At 48.2% G+C, this 16756-nt stretch overlaps 1 protein-coding gene across 1 annotated transcript; it reads left to right on the forward strand.

The window, feature by feature from the left end:
- The first annotated feature begins 589 nt into the window (after positions 1-589).
- On the forward strand, positions 590-16433 carry LOC142560329 (uncharacterized). The gene is made up of 5 exons (XM_075672330.1): positions 590-771; positions 4152-5406; positions 7551-7852; positions 10410-10528; positions 16168-16433. Exons 2-5 carry the CDS (start codon positions 4192-4194, stop codon positions 16197-16199), a joined length of 1668 nt encoding a protein of 555 aa, XP_075528445.1. The 5' UTR covers positions 590-771; positions 4152-4191; the 3' UTR covers positions 16200-16433.
- Positions 16434-16756: the final 323 nt, after the last annotated feature.

The raw sequence follows: 16756 nt of genomic DNA on the forward strand, positions 1-16756 counted from the left end.
AATTTCATAATGCACCCGATTCCTTGCCTAAAAACAAAGGTTACGGCGCTAAGCAGACGAGAACGAATTGAGTCACAAACCACACGTACGTCTCACTTCTCTTCTCAGCGCCGTAACCTTTGTTTTTAAGGCATGAACCAACTAGCTCAGCAAGAGGTTTTGTTAACCGATTCCTCGCCACTTGTCCATAATGGGCATGGGTCACTGTTGGAAACAAACAAACAAACAAACAAACAAACAAGCAAACAAACAAACAAACAAGACCTGCCGTGGTTGCTCAGTGGCTATGGTGCTGGGCTGCTGAGCACTAGGTCGCGGGATCGAATCCCGGCCGCGGCGGCCGCATCTCGGTGGGGGGCGAAATACGATAACACCGGTGTACTAAGATTTAGGTGCACGTTAAAGAACCCCAGCTGGTCCAAATTTCCGGAATCCTCCACTACGGCGTGCCTCATAATCAGAAAGTGGTTTTGGCACGTAAAACCCCAGAATTTAATTTCACAAACAAACGATTGAGGCGACTACCCACCGTTGGTCGACTGGCCATGAATCAAGCGGTTAAGCGGGGTAGGCAAGCGAGAAAGAGGAGGTGGCTGTGCGCGCGCTATTTGCGCGTGTCCGAGCCACGCAGGGCGCGCCCGGCCCGTGCCGTATTCCGACGAACGCGACCGCCGTCCAGGTCAGCGGGGCCCACGCAGGTCAGCAGGCACCCAGGCCCCCGCCGACTTCGACCACAGCCTCCGGTAGGCACCCCCCGCCCGCTCGCCCGAGGTAAGCCGCCGGCCATCACCGGCTTGATAGGACGCGGCCAGCGACGGCTAAGGGGCCGCTATCGCGTAGCCCTACTCGCTGTCTTCGTCCGCAGACACGGGTCCAGGTTTCGTAGACGTTGCTGCGTGCTCTGCCAAAGCAATTGAAGCCACTCTTCTCTTATCCACATCGTTTAGAAGTTGGCGGAGCCGCTGTTTTTTGCGTAATCAAGCGCTGCGCTTTGGAAGCTTTCACCACGCATCTAAACAATCGAGCAGATTACATTCAGTTCCCGGTTGAGAAAGAGACTGACCAGAAGTTGCGTTTTTTGGACGTACTGGTGAAAAGAAGCCATGATGCGCTTTCTTTCAACGTTTTCAGAAAGAGTACGCACACCGGCCGCTACCTGAAATTGTCTGTGCACCCTGGCTCTCACAAGAGGTCAGTAGTTGCCTCCCTGTTGGGGCGTGCGAGCCGCATGCGCACGAAACCTGAAGACTTAAATTCCGACGTGCAGGCGAACCGGAAAGATCTTTCGGCGGGCGGTTACCCCCCTGCGTTCCTGAATGCTGTAGAGCACCGTTTGTTCAACTCTTTCCAAGCTGGCACAGCCCGGCCAATGAAACGCGCTTCCATTCCTTACGTGGCCGGGATAAACGAGACCTTATCACGCGTAAGTATGACGCTGAGGTGGCTCACGTTCCTGTGCGCGAACTGAGTAGTGCACTCGTTAGTGGGAAGGACAAGCTACCGAAGGAAGCCTTTCCTGGCGTTGTTTACAAGATCCCCTGTCCCCTGTGCGGATTGCGATTGCGTGTACACAAAGGAGACGGGCAGCCTTAAACAGCAGCTGCGCCAACATCAAAACGATGTGGATAAGAGTGGCTTCAAATGCATTGGCAGAGCACGCAGCAACGGCTGCGCACAATACTGACTGGATGGAATCCAGTCTAATCAGCCAGGAAAGAAACTGGAAGTCACGTCTGTACCTAGAGTCTCTTGAGATACAATTTCAAAACACACACTTAATCGAAACGAAGGAACCATCCCCCGTCTTACGCGCGGTGCTTGCGCCACATGCTAAAACCTTTTTAAACAGGCGCTTACCTTTTTCACCGCATTGCGAACAAGACTTCCGTATGGAAGCCGAAACGACTTGTCTTTTAAATAAGCTTACTTGGTCGGTGTACATCTTTCTTCGTCAAAAATGGACTTGCCAACTCTTCGGCGAAAAGAAAAATATTAACACGGCCCAGAAATTAAACTATCGTGAAGACTGGTTGTGACGTCATAAACATCATATGCGTTGGATTAGAAAGCAAACTTTAAATCAAGCATGTTTGGCCCTAATTTTCTCAGGAAATTGTCACCTTTCTTTTCTCTGCCGAAGAAAAGAGGCTAATTCTTTCAGAACATTAACTGTATTAGTGAAAAATATGGGTGTTATATGCTATGTATACGTTGACGTATGTGTATAGGAAGGAACAGAGCCAACTAAGACGATCACAAGTAGGGAGAACGACACAGGACAAGCGCCAACTTCATCTATCTTTATTCACCGAAAAATCAGCAAATATAAGGACAATCACAGACATGCGCACAATGACCACAATGCATCATCTGCCAAACCGTTCTAGATAGGGCATTTTGCTTTTGAAGAGGGTCACGGAAGTATCACTAACAGTTTTTTCCTCTTTTCTTTATATGGAATGCTTCCAAAACCTCACGTTCCTTTGTTTCCCTGCTTCTGCCAAGAATCTTTATCTCTCCGAACCGTGGTTCACACTTCTTGCAGTACTGGCATTGTTTTCGTGGTGAATGTTCTGCCGCTCGGTCACACGCTGTGCAAGTTGCGCAATGTTGCGAAGGATGCGCACCTCCTTCTTTCGGGAAAAAAAAAAAACCGTGTCACCAAGCAATGCGTGCGAGCTTTGACAAGCAAGTTGATAGGTTCGTTTCGGCGGGGTTCCCAAGCACGGTTATCACAGCAGTGGCTGAAGCGATCTTGCAAAAAATCAAAGGTGCCATGGTCAAGAAACCGTGCGCGTAAGAAAAACTAGCTGCGAAGCCGGAAGTGGTTCCGTATGTACATATGATAGCCCACAATATGAAAAAGGTGGCAAACAGACACGGCGTCCCAGTCGTGTTTTCGACTCCTCGAAAACAAGCTCAGCTCTCCGCCCGCGTCGCGAGCCAGGGTACGAGGAGCAACTGCACCAAAAAACATGGAAAGCAGTTTGTAAAGTGCTGCACCGGTGTGGTATATGAAATACCTTTGACCTGCGGGAAAACCTATGTGGGCCAAACGGGCAGATGCGTGAATGACCGTGCAGCTGAACATGTGCGGTCGTTGAAAGAAGGAGGTGCGCATCTTTCGCAACATTGCGCAACTTGCGCTGCGTGTGACCGAGCGGCAGAACATTCACCACGAAAACAATGCCAGTACTGCAAGAAGTGTGAACCACGGTTCGGAGAGATAGATTCTTGGCAGAAGCAGGGAAACAAAGGCACGTGAGGTTTTGGAAGCATTCCACATAAAGAAAAGGGGAAAAACTGTTAGTGATACTTCCGTGACCCTCTTCAAAAGCGAAATGTCCTATCTAGACCCGCCGTGGTTGCTCAGTGGCTATGGTGTTGGGCTGCTGAGCACGAGGTCGCGGGATCGAATCCCGACCACGGCGGCCGCATTTCGATGGGGGCGAAATGCGAAAACGCCCGTGTACTTAGATTTAGGTGCACGTTAAAGAACCCCAGGTGGTCAAAATTTCCGGAGTTCTCCACTACGGCGTGCCTCATAATCAGAAAGTGGTTTTGGCACGTAAAACCCCAAATATTATTATTATTATGTCCTATCTAGAACGGTTTGGCAGATGATGCATTATGGTCATTGTGCGCATGTCTGTGATTTTCCTTATATTTGCTGATTTTTCGGTGAATAAAGATAGATGAAGTTGGCGCTTGTCCTGTGTCGTTCTCCCCACTTGTGATCGTCTTAGTTGGCGCTGTTCCTTCCTATTCAAGTATGCACCATCTAGCCCAAATGAATGCTGTCCTGAACTATGTTGACGTATGTGTGTATGTACGTCCGGTCTTGAAGTTAGCATTACTGGCGCTTTAAGTTGTGTCGCTCTCGGCGCTTATGTGTCGTTCTAACATTTTTGTTCTTGTTCTGTGCGGAGGTTGGCAGCCGCAATGAGGTATTGCACGTGACTGCAGCTTGATAGAGAGACCCCGGCAAACGCAGTTCAACCTGGTTAACAACGTGGGCACAACCGCCACACAAATTTAGATGCTGCCTTGCTGCGATAGTGGCACAAATTCCGCACGACTGCTGCTTTAGAACTGCTTGGATCGGCGGAATATTGAAAACTGTCCATGGCTCCTCTTGATTTATTTCCCAGGTGTGAGTAACTCGGCGAGCGTCTAAATCGATCCCCGAGCATGCCAGAGGAGGAAGACGACGACGAAAAAAAAGGAAAGGACAAGAAGGGAGGCAAAGACGATAAGAAAGACGACAAGAAGGACAAGAAAGGGGGCAAGGACGACAAAAAAGACAAAGACAAGGGAGGCAAGGACAAGGGAGGGAAAGAGAAACACCCCAAGAGCCCCAAGAGTCCGGCGAAGGCATCCGCCAAAGCTTCGGGCAAGGGATCTGCGAAGGGATCGGTGAAAGGCTCTCCCAAGTCCGACAAGCGCGTCGAAGAGTCTTCGGACAAGATCGAGAAGTCTGAAAGGTCCGACAAATCCGAGAAGAGCGAGCGCGCCGAGAGAGCAGACAAGCCGCAAGAAAAACCCAAGAGGCCGGCGCTGGGCCCATACAAGGCGCCGCCCCCGTCGGAGACGATGCTTCGAGCAATGGCCGAGCCGGGACCGGTGTACGCCGAACGGTTCTACAACGACGAGTACGAAGACGAACAGGAGGGCCGAAACTACGTCGAGGTGCAGATGTACCAAAGGCGATCCGGCACCAACATCAGCGAGGGCGAAGGAGGAGGGCACGGCATGGGCGGCGGCGGCACCCGCGGCCAAACCTTCTACGTGGACGTTCCACCTCCGCGGCCGCCGAGGCCGCCCGCGTTCGACGAATACTACGTAGACGAGCAGCCGCCGCCGCCTCCCAGACGCGCGCGGTCCGAGCGGCTGGAGCGACAAAGCATGACTCAACAGCCCGTCTTCTACGACGAAAGCTGCGGCGGCGGCACCCTGCAACGCCAGCGCCAGGACGCCTACTTCGACTACTCGGAGCCCGCCGGCCCGGCGGGGTCCGTGCCGCGGCTGGAACCGCCGCCGCAGTCCCGGCGTCCCATCGTGCTTCCGCCCACGACCGTGGTGGTCAACCTGAGCGAATCCGGCGCGCCTCTCCCTCCGGCCGGACCGCCGGCGCGACCCGGGGGCTACGAGAGGCAGCTGGCCACGGGGGCCTCCATGAGGTCCCACGAGGAGTTCCGCCACCAGCAGTCCGACATGCACGTCCGCAACGCACCCATGACGACGCAGCTGACGCAGCAGCTGCGCGACATCGCCCTGCAGCACCAGAGGCCCATGGACGACAACGTGATCTCGTCCACCGAGCGCGTCATCTACGAGGTCATCCGCAAGATGGAGTCCACGTCTTCGGAGACCAGCGAGGAGCGTCCACCGGGAACGATTTTGCGGGTGAGGCCGATGGGGGCTGCATTTAGAGGTGTTCGAATATTCCAACTGCGAATACGAATCTAACGGGATAGGAATCGAGTCAGGTGAGCGGTGTTCCAAATGATTGATTCGGCTGCAGGAGAACCGATAACAGAAATCAGATAACGGAAAGCAATTGGTTGCTCAGTAAAAACTCCTGAAGTGACCCTACGTACTTTTGTCAATGGCAATGCATGTATGCATTTAATAATGTAAGTAAGTGTGGCAATGCTACAAGCAAACTTTCCGGAGGCTTAATATGTCATTGTTTGCATTTGGCTCTATTTTAAAAGACACAATAGTCGATAATCGGAGGTACATTTTCCCAAACATACGTATTCGATTCGATTCGTACATTTTGCTTTTTGAACGCCCCTCGCCACAATATGCAATGCTTCTTGTTTTTCGAGCGTCGACCTCGTTTTGCGTCAAACCGCTGGCGACACAGGGGCAGCGCCTGTTCTCCGTTATAGCCAATCTGCACATGTTCTACTCGGGTACGGCCTCTTCTACTGGTCGTTTCAGAGAAGTATGTGAGCAACATAAACATTGCCAGGTCTGCAAATAATAAGCGGGACTCTAACGATAACATTGCTATGACACCTTGCTTATCGCCGCTATAAAGCTTGAATACTGTCTCGCTGTCTTGCGCGACCTTTGCCGGAGCGTTGAGAAATGACCAGTCCGAAGATGCAAATAAACTAGTGCTCAGATATGATCCAAATGACACTTACGACCTCATGGCACCGCGATGCCACAAAACAGGGCTTCAATCTTAGGCAAAACAAGTGGCATGTTCGCGTCCTCTAGTCTTCGATTCAGCTTGGATACGCTAGTCACGGTGTTTCACGCTCGTACGAGCTGAATAATGGCGAGCTTACGTCGCTCATACCTCTGACACACGGACACTCCAAAGGCCTTCGGACTTAGGGGACATCTACTGGAGTAGCGTTCACGCGAGACGAGGCATGACAAAGGGGTATTTACTTTTCGGTGAATTTCCTTTGGGGAAGCGGAGGTAATACAAACTCCTTTAGGGCCTAAAGGGGTAATTCCGCCTCCCTCCTCACCTCACCTCCCCCTCCTCCCTCTGTGCTCAGCCCTTCTGAAACACAAAACTTGACGAAACACAATGCGCCTTGTTAATCATTTCAGTGCTTGCTAAAACAATCTTATAGCTAGAAGTGACGCAGTATGACCATATTTTTTTACGTTTCATCAGTTAAAAAAAAATTAGTGCCATGCATTTTGCTTCGTTGCTCACCGAAAACATAGAGAGACCGCGCAATACCGTGTGTCGGCGGCGAACCTCCTTTCGATACGGGGTCCTTCACTGTAAAAGAAAGAACGTTACCTCGAAGGCCTTTAGTTCGTACGTGTCCGGGGTATAAGTGAAGATTCTCGCCCCAAGTGCCGATCTTCTGGTGATCTCGCTTAGCTCTTGAAATGGGCATGGTTTACGACGTGAGTTATAGTCGTGGACCATGGGAGACCGTTATAAGCAGGACCAGTCCTCGTTCGCCTGAGCGAACGCCTTGTCACTCTGTTGAGTTTTACCTGAAGGCAAGTATACGGCAAGAATATAGCTTGTTTCATAAAGTGAACGTCTGAGCACACCAAACCTTATCATTTGCCGTGAAGCAAAAACCAGTGCTGCAGTCTCAAGCCCTGGACTGAACTGCAGCACCACTCTGCCTGCGCTAATGACGCACGCAGTTACGGTCCAAGGAATTTCACCCTAAAGAGTCGAGTCGAGGCGACTTAGCGCTGTTTGGTAAGTATGCTGCTCAACGTCGTTGGCGAGACGAGAGAGCACAAAAGTCCAGTATCACTGTCACCCATTCCACCGAGACGCTTGAGGACGTACTCTGCCGTTATTAACTGGGACTGCCAAAGTGACTAGCTGCTAGTTTGACGCCATACTTTGCTTGTCCGAGTAACAAATGTTTCGAAGAACTTTTCGTTTCGCGTCTTGTTCCGTCAACCGTTCGCGTTGTTTTCTAGCAACCATGCGTAGGTTGCAACTGGCTCACGCATTCAAGGACCAACAAGCTCCTCTAAATTTCTTTTTTTTTTTTGCGTTCGCCGAAAACCGCGCGACTTGCGGCCTCTCCTCCTCGGAACAGAACCAGGCCGCCGGGGGTATGTCGCCGATGTCACCGCAGCGTCCAGCCATGTCGCCGCAGCGCCCAGCCATGTCGCCGCAGCGCTTAGCCATGTCACCACCGGGTATGATGTCACCGGGTATGATACGCGGCCCGCCCATGGGCATGATTCGCTCGCCCATATCAGCGGGAAGCCGCGGGTACCTGGTGCGGGCGCCCTCGGGCCCACTGCGCGTGGCCACTCCCAGAATACCCGTCCAGTACCCGCATCGGTGGGTCCCATCCTCTAGGGGCACGCCGCTAACACCGGCCGGCAGGTCCAGGTAAGTGCTGCTCCTCCTCCTTCGCTTTTCTCGTACGTTCTTTCTTTCTTCCACGTGGTTTCCCCTCTCTTAAGGTTTCCGGTAGCGCCGGCGCATTGGCATTTTTTTTATCCTCTCCTTCGAACGGCGCTCTAACCCTAACGCTTCGACCAGCTCGAACGAGGTGATCCTGGCCACTGCCACGACCATCCAGGTCATCCCCGCCATCGTTTTCTTTATCGTATGTTGCCAGTTTACTGGTCGTTACCGCAATTTTGGCAGCTCGGACATTGTCTTTAGACCCCTTCCGTTCGTTGCATAGGCCTAGCCTGGTGCTCGACCCGTAGTGGCCTTGGTTCCTGCAACTGCGGCTGCTGTTAGCACACAGTTATAGCTGTCCTTTTCTTTTTTTTTTTCGTTATATGTACTCGCTCCTTGTTTTTACGGCAATTTTCGGCTTCTTCGACATTGTCTTTTTGTCACCGTAGTCTCATTGTTCGTTCGGTTCGTTCGCATTCGCCGGAGATATCGCATTGTATCTGTACTTCGTTTCATACATTGTGTGCAACGTGGCGGAGGCTAGCAATACTTCTTGCAAAACACCAAGAAATAGTTGGATGTTATCAATGCGATTAGCATTCTTGGAGATTTCCGCCCACTTTGCGGTATCGCTCGAATTCATATCTCGCCTCCTTGTGCAGCCGCCTCTTCAATAACAGCAAAAAATATGTTTCGAAATTTTACGGTGATGGGCGAATTATAATCCGCGTTACGTGGTCTGGAGTTGAAAATGGGGCGAAGTCACTGTGCACGACACTCTTATCACGTCACCCATCGCGTGACGCGAGTAGGAAGGGCGTCGAACTGCTAAAATTTGGTGAGTGCGCTGCCTTCGGGACCGATCCACCTTTTTCGACTGCATTTTATCCTTGATCGGCCCACGAGAAAGGAATAAACTGACATATCCGATACGAGAAAGTGCTGCTAACTCGCCAGGGGAGACATTGTCTTCAATATAAGTTCACTGTGGTAGACATACGTTGCTTTAGATCAATTTGCTCTTCGTTGCTTTCGTTTTCAGGTTTTCCTTTTTTTTTTTCATTTCCGGTTTGTCGCGGCCGCCTCACGCGCAAGCTCGCGCGAGGATGCGCGCTACGAAACTTGACCAGAAAAACGCCTGGAGTGATACGTTTTGATTACCGGACTTTTTTTTGTATAGCTTCCATAGTGTTGCAAGTTAGGTATGGAACGAGGCATGGAACGTGAAGACAGCGTATATCTCGTGGCCTTCGTCTTTTCCAGAGACTACGGCATATTTCATGAGCAGATCTAACGTTACTTTTTTTTAAAAAGTCTGTTTTGTGCCATAACAATTGTGGAGACGCGCGAGGCGTACTTGCGCCGTCTCCGCTGTCGCCGTCGTCATCGTCGTGCTGTCCTGCTATTGACGACGCATGCATGACCCTCGCGTGGAAGCCAGGGTAGCGTTCTGGCTTCCACTACTCGCATGTGTGCTGTGTGCGCACACGCACTGTAGTCCTAAGAGAACATTTTCTTGGCCGAGTTGGTTCATGATTGAGAAGGAAAAGAGAAGTGCGAAAGAAACAAGGATGAGTCCTGTGTACTTGTCTCGTTCCATTGTTCGTTCGTGCCGTTCTCCTTCTCGATATTATATATTCGGTGAAACAACCCAAGAATCAACAGGGTTATACGTACACCGCTCCAACTAAAACAAAGCTTGCGTACACGCACCGGCCAATTTGATTCGCTCGTTTTACCTGACGTCAAGCGGTTTTGTGCGCGCTTGAAACAACCATTTTCTCCGCACAGATTGCTCGTTGTGTCACTGGTTTCAGGTTGAAACCCTGAACGTCTAGGCCTATATTATAAAAAAATAATTTTGAACCAAATTCCGAACCACGCATACCCAACCAATCTTCTACACCCAGAGACATTGTCTTTCATACTTTAGAAAGCTATTCCTCGAAATTTCGAGAACGGCAGCCCACAATAAATGTCATGAAAAAAAAAAACAGCAACAGCGCATACCTTTTATGTTAGCTATACTCAGACTGAAATATAAGTGCGAAACAATAGCAGGAGATCGACCCACGCAGGAGGCCGTGTCTCTATCAGAAAGTTTCCCTTCGTGCATAGCATTCCCCGCCAGCGTCTCCCGGTAAACGTTACGGTTACAGAAGCCGCAGTTGCCGGGAAGTATGAAAAGCAGTCAGGGGTCTTTGAATGCTATCGCGTTCCCCTCTTAAAGGTGAAGGTTAAGCGTCCTCCAAATTTTTCCTGTGGGCTCATCTCGAGGCGGAATCCAAGGGTGACTCCTGCAGCGCCGCTGGCATGCAATTTGATTTTTTTTCTTAGAGAAATGTTTACCGCCATAAAATGATACATGTTTTACGCGTGGATCACAGTTATAACCCCTGTGGATTGTATGCTATGTCCGGAAATCTTAAAGCTAACCAGAATAAGTTACAGCTGTCTACGCACCAGATAGGGACTGTACCCCAGAACTTATATGCATATCATCCATTGACAGTTGCCGCTCTCTTCTCTTCCTCTGCAGGAGGCGCGACGATGGCATGTCCCTGTTCCCTGAGCGTTCCCTCATCATGCTCCTCGTCTTCCTGTTTCTGTTCGTCCTCGTTGTCGTCATACTGGCCATCTCTGGCATGACCTTTCCAGGTAAGAGGGGCCCATAATTTATCTATGCCACTTCCTTCACTCGCTCCAACAAAGTCACTCGCTCGCTGACTGACACCCAGTCACTTACTCACTAATTCACTCGCTCGCTGACTGGCAGACTTACTCACTCACTTCGTCATCATCATCAGCCTGGTTACGCCCACTGCAGAGCAAAGGCCTCTTCCATACTTCTCCAACAACCCCGGTCATGTACTAATTGTGGCCATGTCGTCCCTGCAAACTTCTTAATCTCATCCGCCCACCTAACTTGCTGCCGCCCCCGGCTACGCTTCCCTTCCTTTGGAATCCAGTCCGTAACCCTTAATGACCATCGGTTATCTTCCCTCCTCATTACGTGTCCTGCCCACGCCCCCCATTTATTTTTCTTGATTTCAACTAAGATGTCGTTAACTCGCGTTTGTTCCCTCACCCAGTCTGCTCTTTTCTTATCCCTTAACGTTACACCCATCATTATTCCTTCCATAGCTCGTTGCGTCGTCCTCAATTTGAGTAGAACTCTTTTCGTAAGATTCCAGGTTTCTGCCCCGTAGGTGAGTACTGGTAAGACACAGCTATTGTACACTTTTCTCTTGAGGGATAATGGCAACATGCTGTTCGTGATATGGGAATACCTGCCAAACGCACCCCAGCCCATTCTTATTCTTCTGATTATTTCCGTCTCATGACCTGGATCCGCCATCACTACCTGCCCTAAGTAGACGTATTCCCTTACCACTTCCAATGCCTCGCTACCTATTGTAAATTGCTGTTCTCTTCCAGGACTGTTAAACATTACTTTAGTTTTCTGCAGATTAATTTTTAGACCCACCCTTCTGCTTTGCCTCTCCACGTCAGTGAGCATGCATTGCAATTGGTCCGCTGAGTTACTAAGCAAGGCAATATCAGCGAATCGCAAGTTGCTAAGGTATTCTCCATTAACTTTTATCCCCAATTCTTCCCAATCCAGGTCTCTGAATAGAACTCACTCACTTACTCACTCTGACTCACTGACAGGCTCTCTCGCTCGCTCACTCACTCATTCACACAATCAACTAATTCACTCGCTCGCTTACTGACAGACTCACTCACTCACTCACTCACTCACTCACTCACTCACTCACTCACTCACTCACTCACTCACTCACTCACTCACTCACTCACACTCACTCACTCACTCACTCACTCACTCACTCACTCACTCACTCACTCACTCACTCACTCACTCACTCACTCACTCACTCACTCACTCACTCACTCACTCACTCACTCACTCACACAATTAACTAATTCACTCGCACGCTGTCTGACTGACTCACACTCTCTCACATTCACGCAATCACTCACACTCACTCACAATCGCACATTCACTCACTCACACACGCAATCACAATCTCGCTCACTCATTCACTCGCTCACTGACGCAAACACTAACTCGCCAGCTCATGCACCCTCACTCACACACTCACTCACATTCACGCATTCAGCCACACTCACTCACTCATGCAATCACTATCTCCGCTCGCTCGCTCACTCACTCACTCACTCACTCACTCACTCACTCACTCACTCACTCACTCACTCACTCACTCACTCACTCACTCACTCACTCACTCACTCACTCACTCACTCACTCACTCACTCACTCACTCACTCACTCACTCACTCACTCACTCACATTCACGCAATCACTCGCACACACTCACAGTCACAGAAACACACTGACTCACTCCAGCAATCCCTAACTAGCTCGCTTGGTCACTGATTGACTGATCTATTCACTCACACTCGCACTCACTGATTCACTCACTCACACTAACTCGGCTCGCACGCTCGCATTCCCTGACGCTTTGACTTGTCCGCACTGAATGACAAAGCTGCTTACGAAAAAGGGATTACGCCGCGACTAGAATTCACCAGGGCCATGTTGCTTGGCTAAAAGTGTTGTGTAAAGCTGGTATCTTAATAATTGGAAATAATCCAGCGAGGACCACATGACTTGATCCCGGTACATGAGCTGGCTGCCGTCGTTCAGTAGAGTCGTTTGGTAAAGATGCCCTGTAGATCTGGCTTCTCCATGTAGTAATGCTTAACGTGGTAAAGACCTACTTCAGAGACTGAGTGGTTCAGCAGGAACTCTGAAGTCGCGATCGCGATAAAGAAACAAACAAACAAACAAACAAACAAATAAATAAATAAATAAATAAATAAATAAATAAATAAATAAATAAATAAATAAATTTAATTACGAAAATCAACAAATTATGTGTATCACTCCCGATATCGAACAAACGAAACTCGATCCAGGATTATTATTCCATTCTAATTTCTTTAACATTTAAGGAAGGAGGAATTAGGTGCAGTGCCGGCACAATCCGGAAATAGCGGCATTTCGCTGTGGCCTTTCTGTACGGTTCATTCCAAGCGAAACCCAAAAAGTGATCGCCGTCGATTCTCTTGGAAGAAAAAAGGGCCAGTTGGTCATTGCGCGAATGAGGTTTCACCTAAGGTATATTTCTCGAAAAACAAATTCTCGGTGACATAAGCGCTCCTTGAAGTTCCCGCGAAGACGCAAAAGTTGGCCGGAGGTAAATATTTAAAATGAAGTCTCAAACTAGGTACAATGAAAAATATTCTATTGGTGTGGTTCTATTATGTGACGGCATAGGTGAACACATTTATGAATTTTCCGCGTTTAGTTGACTCTGTACAAAAGCAAAAACTTGTGCGTTCTCCGACATTTCTTGCATAGAAATTGTTAGCGACTCAGCCACTATTTTTCTAGTATTTTCCGTTGCTATAATTTGTGCTATAAATGTTCCTTTATGAAATTGGGTACTTTTCCTGTAAGTTACCTCAAATAAAAGAACGGTACTTTTTGACGATGTTGAGACCCAAATTAAGCATTAAGGCCCTCCAGATAAATATACATGAAGTATTCGTGGGCTTCATCAAACGTCGTTTTGGTTGTGATGTGAAGCAGCAGAGAAGAAGTAACCGTGTGGTTATACTGCTTCTACATAGGACAGAATGAGGCTAAGTTAGTCACTATCTGACACTCCAGAAAGATCACATCTACGCTTGCAGTGTCCGCCTACATGACTGCCCCCCCCCTCGCTGCCCCCCCCCCCCAATCTAAAGTGGTGAACTGACGAACATACGCCGTTGACGATGTATCTATACTGATGTCGACTGAGAATGCGCGGGTTCGCTTGGCATAACAGTGCATATGAGTTCCATTAAAATAGCCAGCGGTCCATAAGTGTTCTGCAGTGAAGACAGTTCGGGAGTGCCTACCGGTGAGAGAGATTGTGGACTTAAATATTTTTCTCCCTTGAAACAAGATTTACCCGAATAAGACTTCCTAGCTCACAAGGTTGGTGTGTATCATGAGCAGCCTCACATATTTTTACCTGGAGGGCATTAATGCTTATATTGCGCCTGAGCATCGTCACAAAATGACCTTGTGCTAAATTTGCAAGTAAATTTAAGGAAAAGTACTTGATCCTATAGTTGAAGGTTATTTTTAGATTAAAGTATAGTAACTGGTAAAAATTGTGTCAAATGTAAAAGTTATGTGTAAATTTCATGTTGTAAAATAAATAAATAAATAAATAAATAAATAAATAAATAAATAAATAAATAAAATTTTAAAACTGCTGTGGCTGAAACCTTAACGACGTTTATGCAAATATTTCTGAAAACGCACCTTTTTTCTTGCTTTTTAATTGAGCCAAATAAACGAGGAAAAGCAATGTGCTCACTTATGACGTAACATGGAAGGACAGACGCTAGCAGAATATCCTAAAATAAAATTTTTCTTTGTATCTTGTTTCACACTTGACTAAAATTTCTTTTTCTCCAACCAAATTTTGGTTCTTCGCGGAAACTTCAAAAAGCGCTTGATTTCACCGAAAATATTTTACGAGAAAAATAGTTTGGCGGGAACTCATTTACACGATCACCAACAAGCCCATTTTTTAAATAGAATCAGCGATGGTCACTTTTGAGCCTGGGACGTCTCGCATGAAACGACCAATATTTGATATGTAACAATATCAGAGAGCAAACGGGTATAGACAGTATTGTAATTGACATAAAGAAAAAAAAATGGAGCTGGCGATGTCATGTAATGCGCAGGTTAGATAACCGTTGGACCATTAGGGTTACAGAACGGGCACCAAGAGAAGGGAAACACAATCGAGGACGATAGAAGACTAAGTGGAGCGATGAAATTAGGAAACTCGCGAGCGCCAGTTGGAATCGCTTGGCGCAGGACACGGGTAATTGCTGATCGCAGGGAGGGGCCTTCGTCCTGCAGTGGACATAAAACAGGCTGATGATGATGATGAACAACATACAAGCGCATTGCAACGCCGAGCGACGCTAGTGAAAATTTTTTTTCTCAAATTCCAGCAATTTTCACCCCTATATCTTTGTTGGCATTCCCTTCCCCTTCACATTTCCGCAACCGGACTAGCACTGGTTAACCTCCTTGCCTTTTTATGCATCATTTCTCTCTCTCTCTCTCGTAGTAACTTTAAGCTTTGGGAATTAATATTCCTAAGCTGCTGCCAGCAAGTCGTTCATATCTAAAGTACTAATTTTGGTACATCTTACGCAACGCAGCAAAGTTATCACATACAGCATATATCACTGCAACAAAACGGAACACACTTGGTAATTTTACATGAAATTCTGCACTAGCTACCTCCATTGGCTGTATTCTGTTCATCTGCTATAAAACTAAGCCAACTGGCTCACATTTTAGAACTTCGGCCGATTAAAGTGGTAAATTGCTTCGTCTGTTGGTGTCGCGCTCCTTGGCAATTCTCTAGCACACTCTTAGAATTCTCTCACTGAACACAGCAGCCGGAAGATCTCCTATCTGCAGTTTGCATTTTATCACTGCTTATACAGCCCCTCAACAATTAGAGAAATAGCAATTAAGAGTTCTTTGCGCATTCACTCTAAATCACAGCCACATAAGCCCGGCCGGCGTTCTCAATCAGACCAAAAAGTAAGTTACATAAAAAAAAACTTAAGATTCACCTGACCTCCCACCTGCTGTATCTAACAAACCTTTTTTCTTTGCATGTACATACATATGACTGGTATTTTTATAACCTACTTTCTTGGTCGCGTATAAAGTGCCAGGTTATCACCAACACACTACGCATCTTAGACGGCCAAAGTTTAGAAAATATAATATCAACAATACTGTTAGTCTCACCACCTTACGCAAGGCACCAAAATTATCACATATGGACGAAACTACATTGCTTATCCCTGAAAAAAAAAAATAAACGAAACACACTTAGTAACTCTAAATTAAATCTGATGGTCAACGCCATCTTAACCAGATCTTGGATTGTAGCGCGAAGTGACATGGACAGAGACTAGAAGCAGACAGGGCGAGCGCTCGTCCTGCTTCTAGTCTCTGTCCGCGTCACCTCGCACTACAATCCAAGATAATGCTACCGTGCCAACGCCCAACTTTTGCCATCTTAACCATCACACACAAAAATCGAAGGCACAACCTGCGCGCCTTGGGGAAATATTTTGGGTTTGCTCGGAGAGTCGGTACCGTGCCGGGTTGTGAGCGCTGTAAACGAGCCTTTGGCGTTTCTTTCTTTCAACAGGCTTTTCAAAGAGCAAGGACCGTTACGCGTAAGCGGCGCGCAACCGTGGAGCGGCGGATGAGGATTTCCATCGTGCACACTGCATGCTGCCTCGGCGAGAAGGGGGCTTCCCAACCATCAGGAGGCGAATAAAGAAAAGGGAGAACCAAGCCTGAGTGGTCATTTTTACAGTGCCGTTACGGGGAGTTCCCCCGCGGTGCTTGTGCAGCGGCGGGGTTGACATCAAATGCCGAAGAACAGCCAACAAGGCTGCGCAAGTATAGTTTGTCACTATAACAACCAGAAGGAAATCTGGCGCCACTGTCTATGGGAGTTTCCTAAGGGGCGCTGTGCCGCCATGGGAATGACAGTATATGTGTTTGCGAGGCTTGTGTTGGCTGGTGTTGTAAGAGGCTTCGTCTAAAACGGGGACGTAGCTACACAAACGTGTTTCCATTGACGTATATTGCATCTTTACTCACCTACAATGCATGACCAAGCGAAGAAAAGCAAGAACAGACAAAATTTTCCAAAGTGAGCGTGAATCTTGTCGTTTGTCCTCCAACTTTAGCGGTCCGCTGATACTTTTTACGTATAATTGTAGATTCAA

This window comes from Dermacentor variabilis, chromosome 10, assembly GCF_050947875.1.
Source record: "Dermacentor variabilis isolate Ectoservices chromosome 10, ASM5094787v1, whole genome shotgun sequence".
In the NCBI taxonomy this organism is placed as follows: domain Eukaryota; kingdom Metazoa; phylum Arthropoda; class Arachnida; order Ixodida; family Ixodidae; genus Dermacentor; species Dermacentor variabilis.

What these genes read in the sequence shown, in the direction of transcription:
- LOC142560329 (XM_075672330.1), top strand. Translation starts at nt 4,192, where the DNA reads ATGCCAGAGGAGGAAGACGACGACGAAAAAAAAGGAAAGGACAAGAAG. An exon ending in CACCGGGAACGATTTTGCGG is followed by an intron (nt 5,407 to 7,550) that starts GTGAGGCCGATG and finishes TCCTCGGAACAG; the next exon opens with AACCAGGCCGCCGGGGGTAT. An exon ending in CTCTGGCATGACCTTTCCAG is followed by an intron (nt 10,529 to 16,167) that starts GTAAGAGGGGCC and finishes TTCTTTCAACAG; the next exon opens with GCTTTTCAAAGAGCAAGGAC.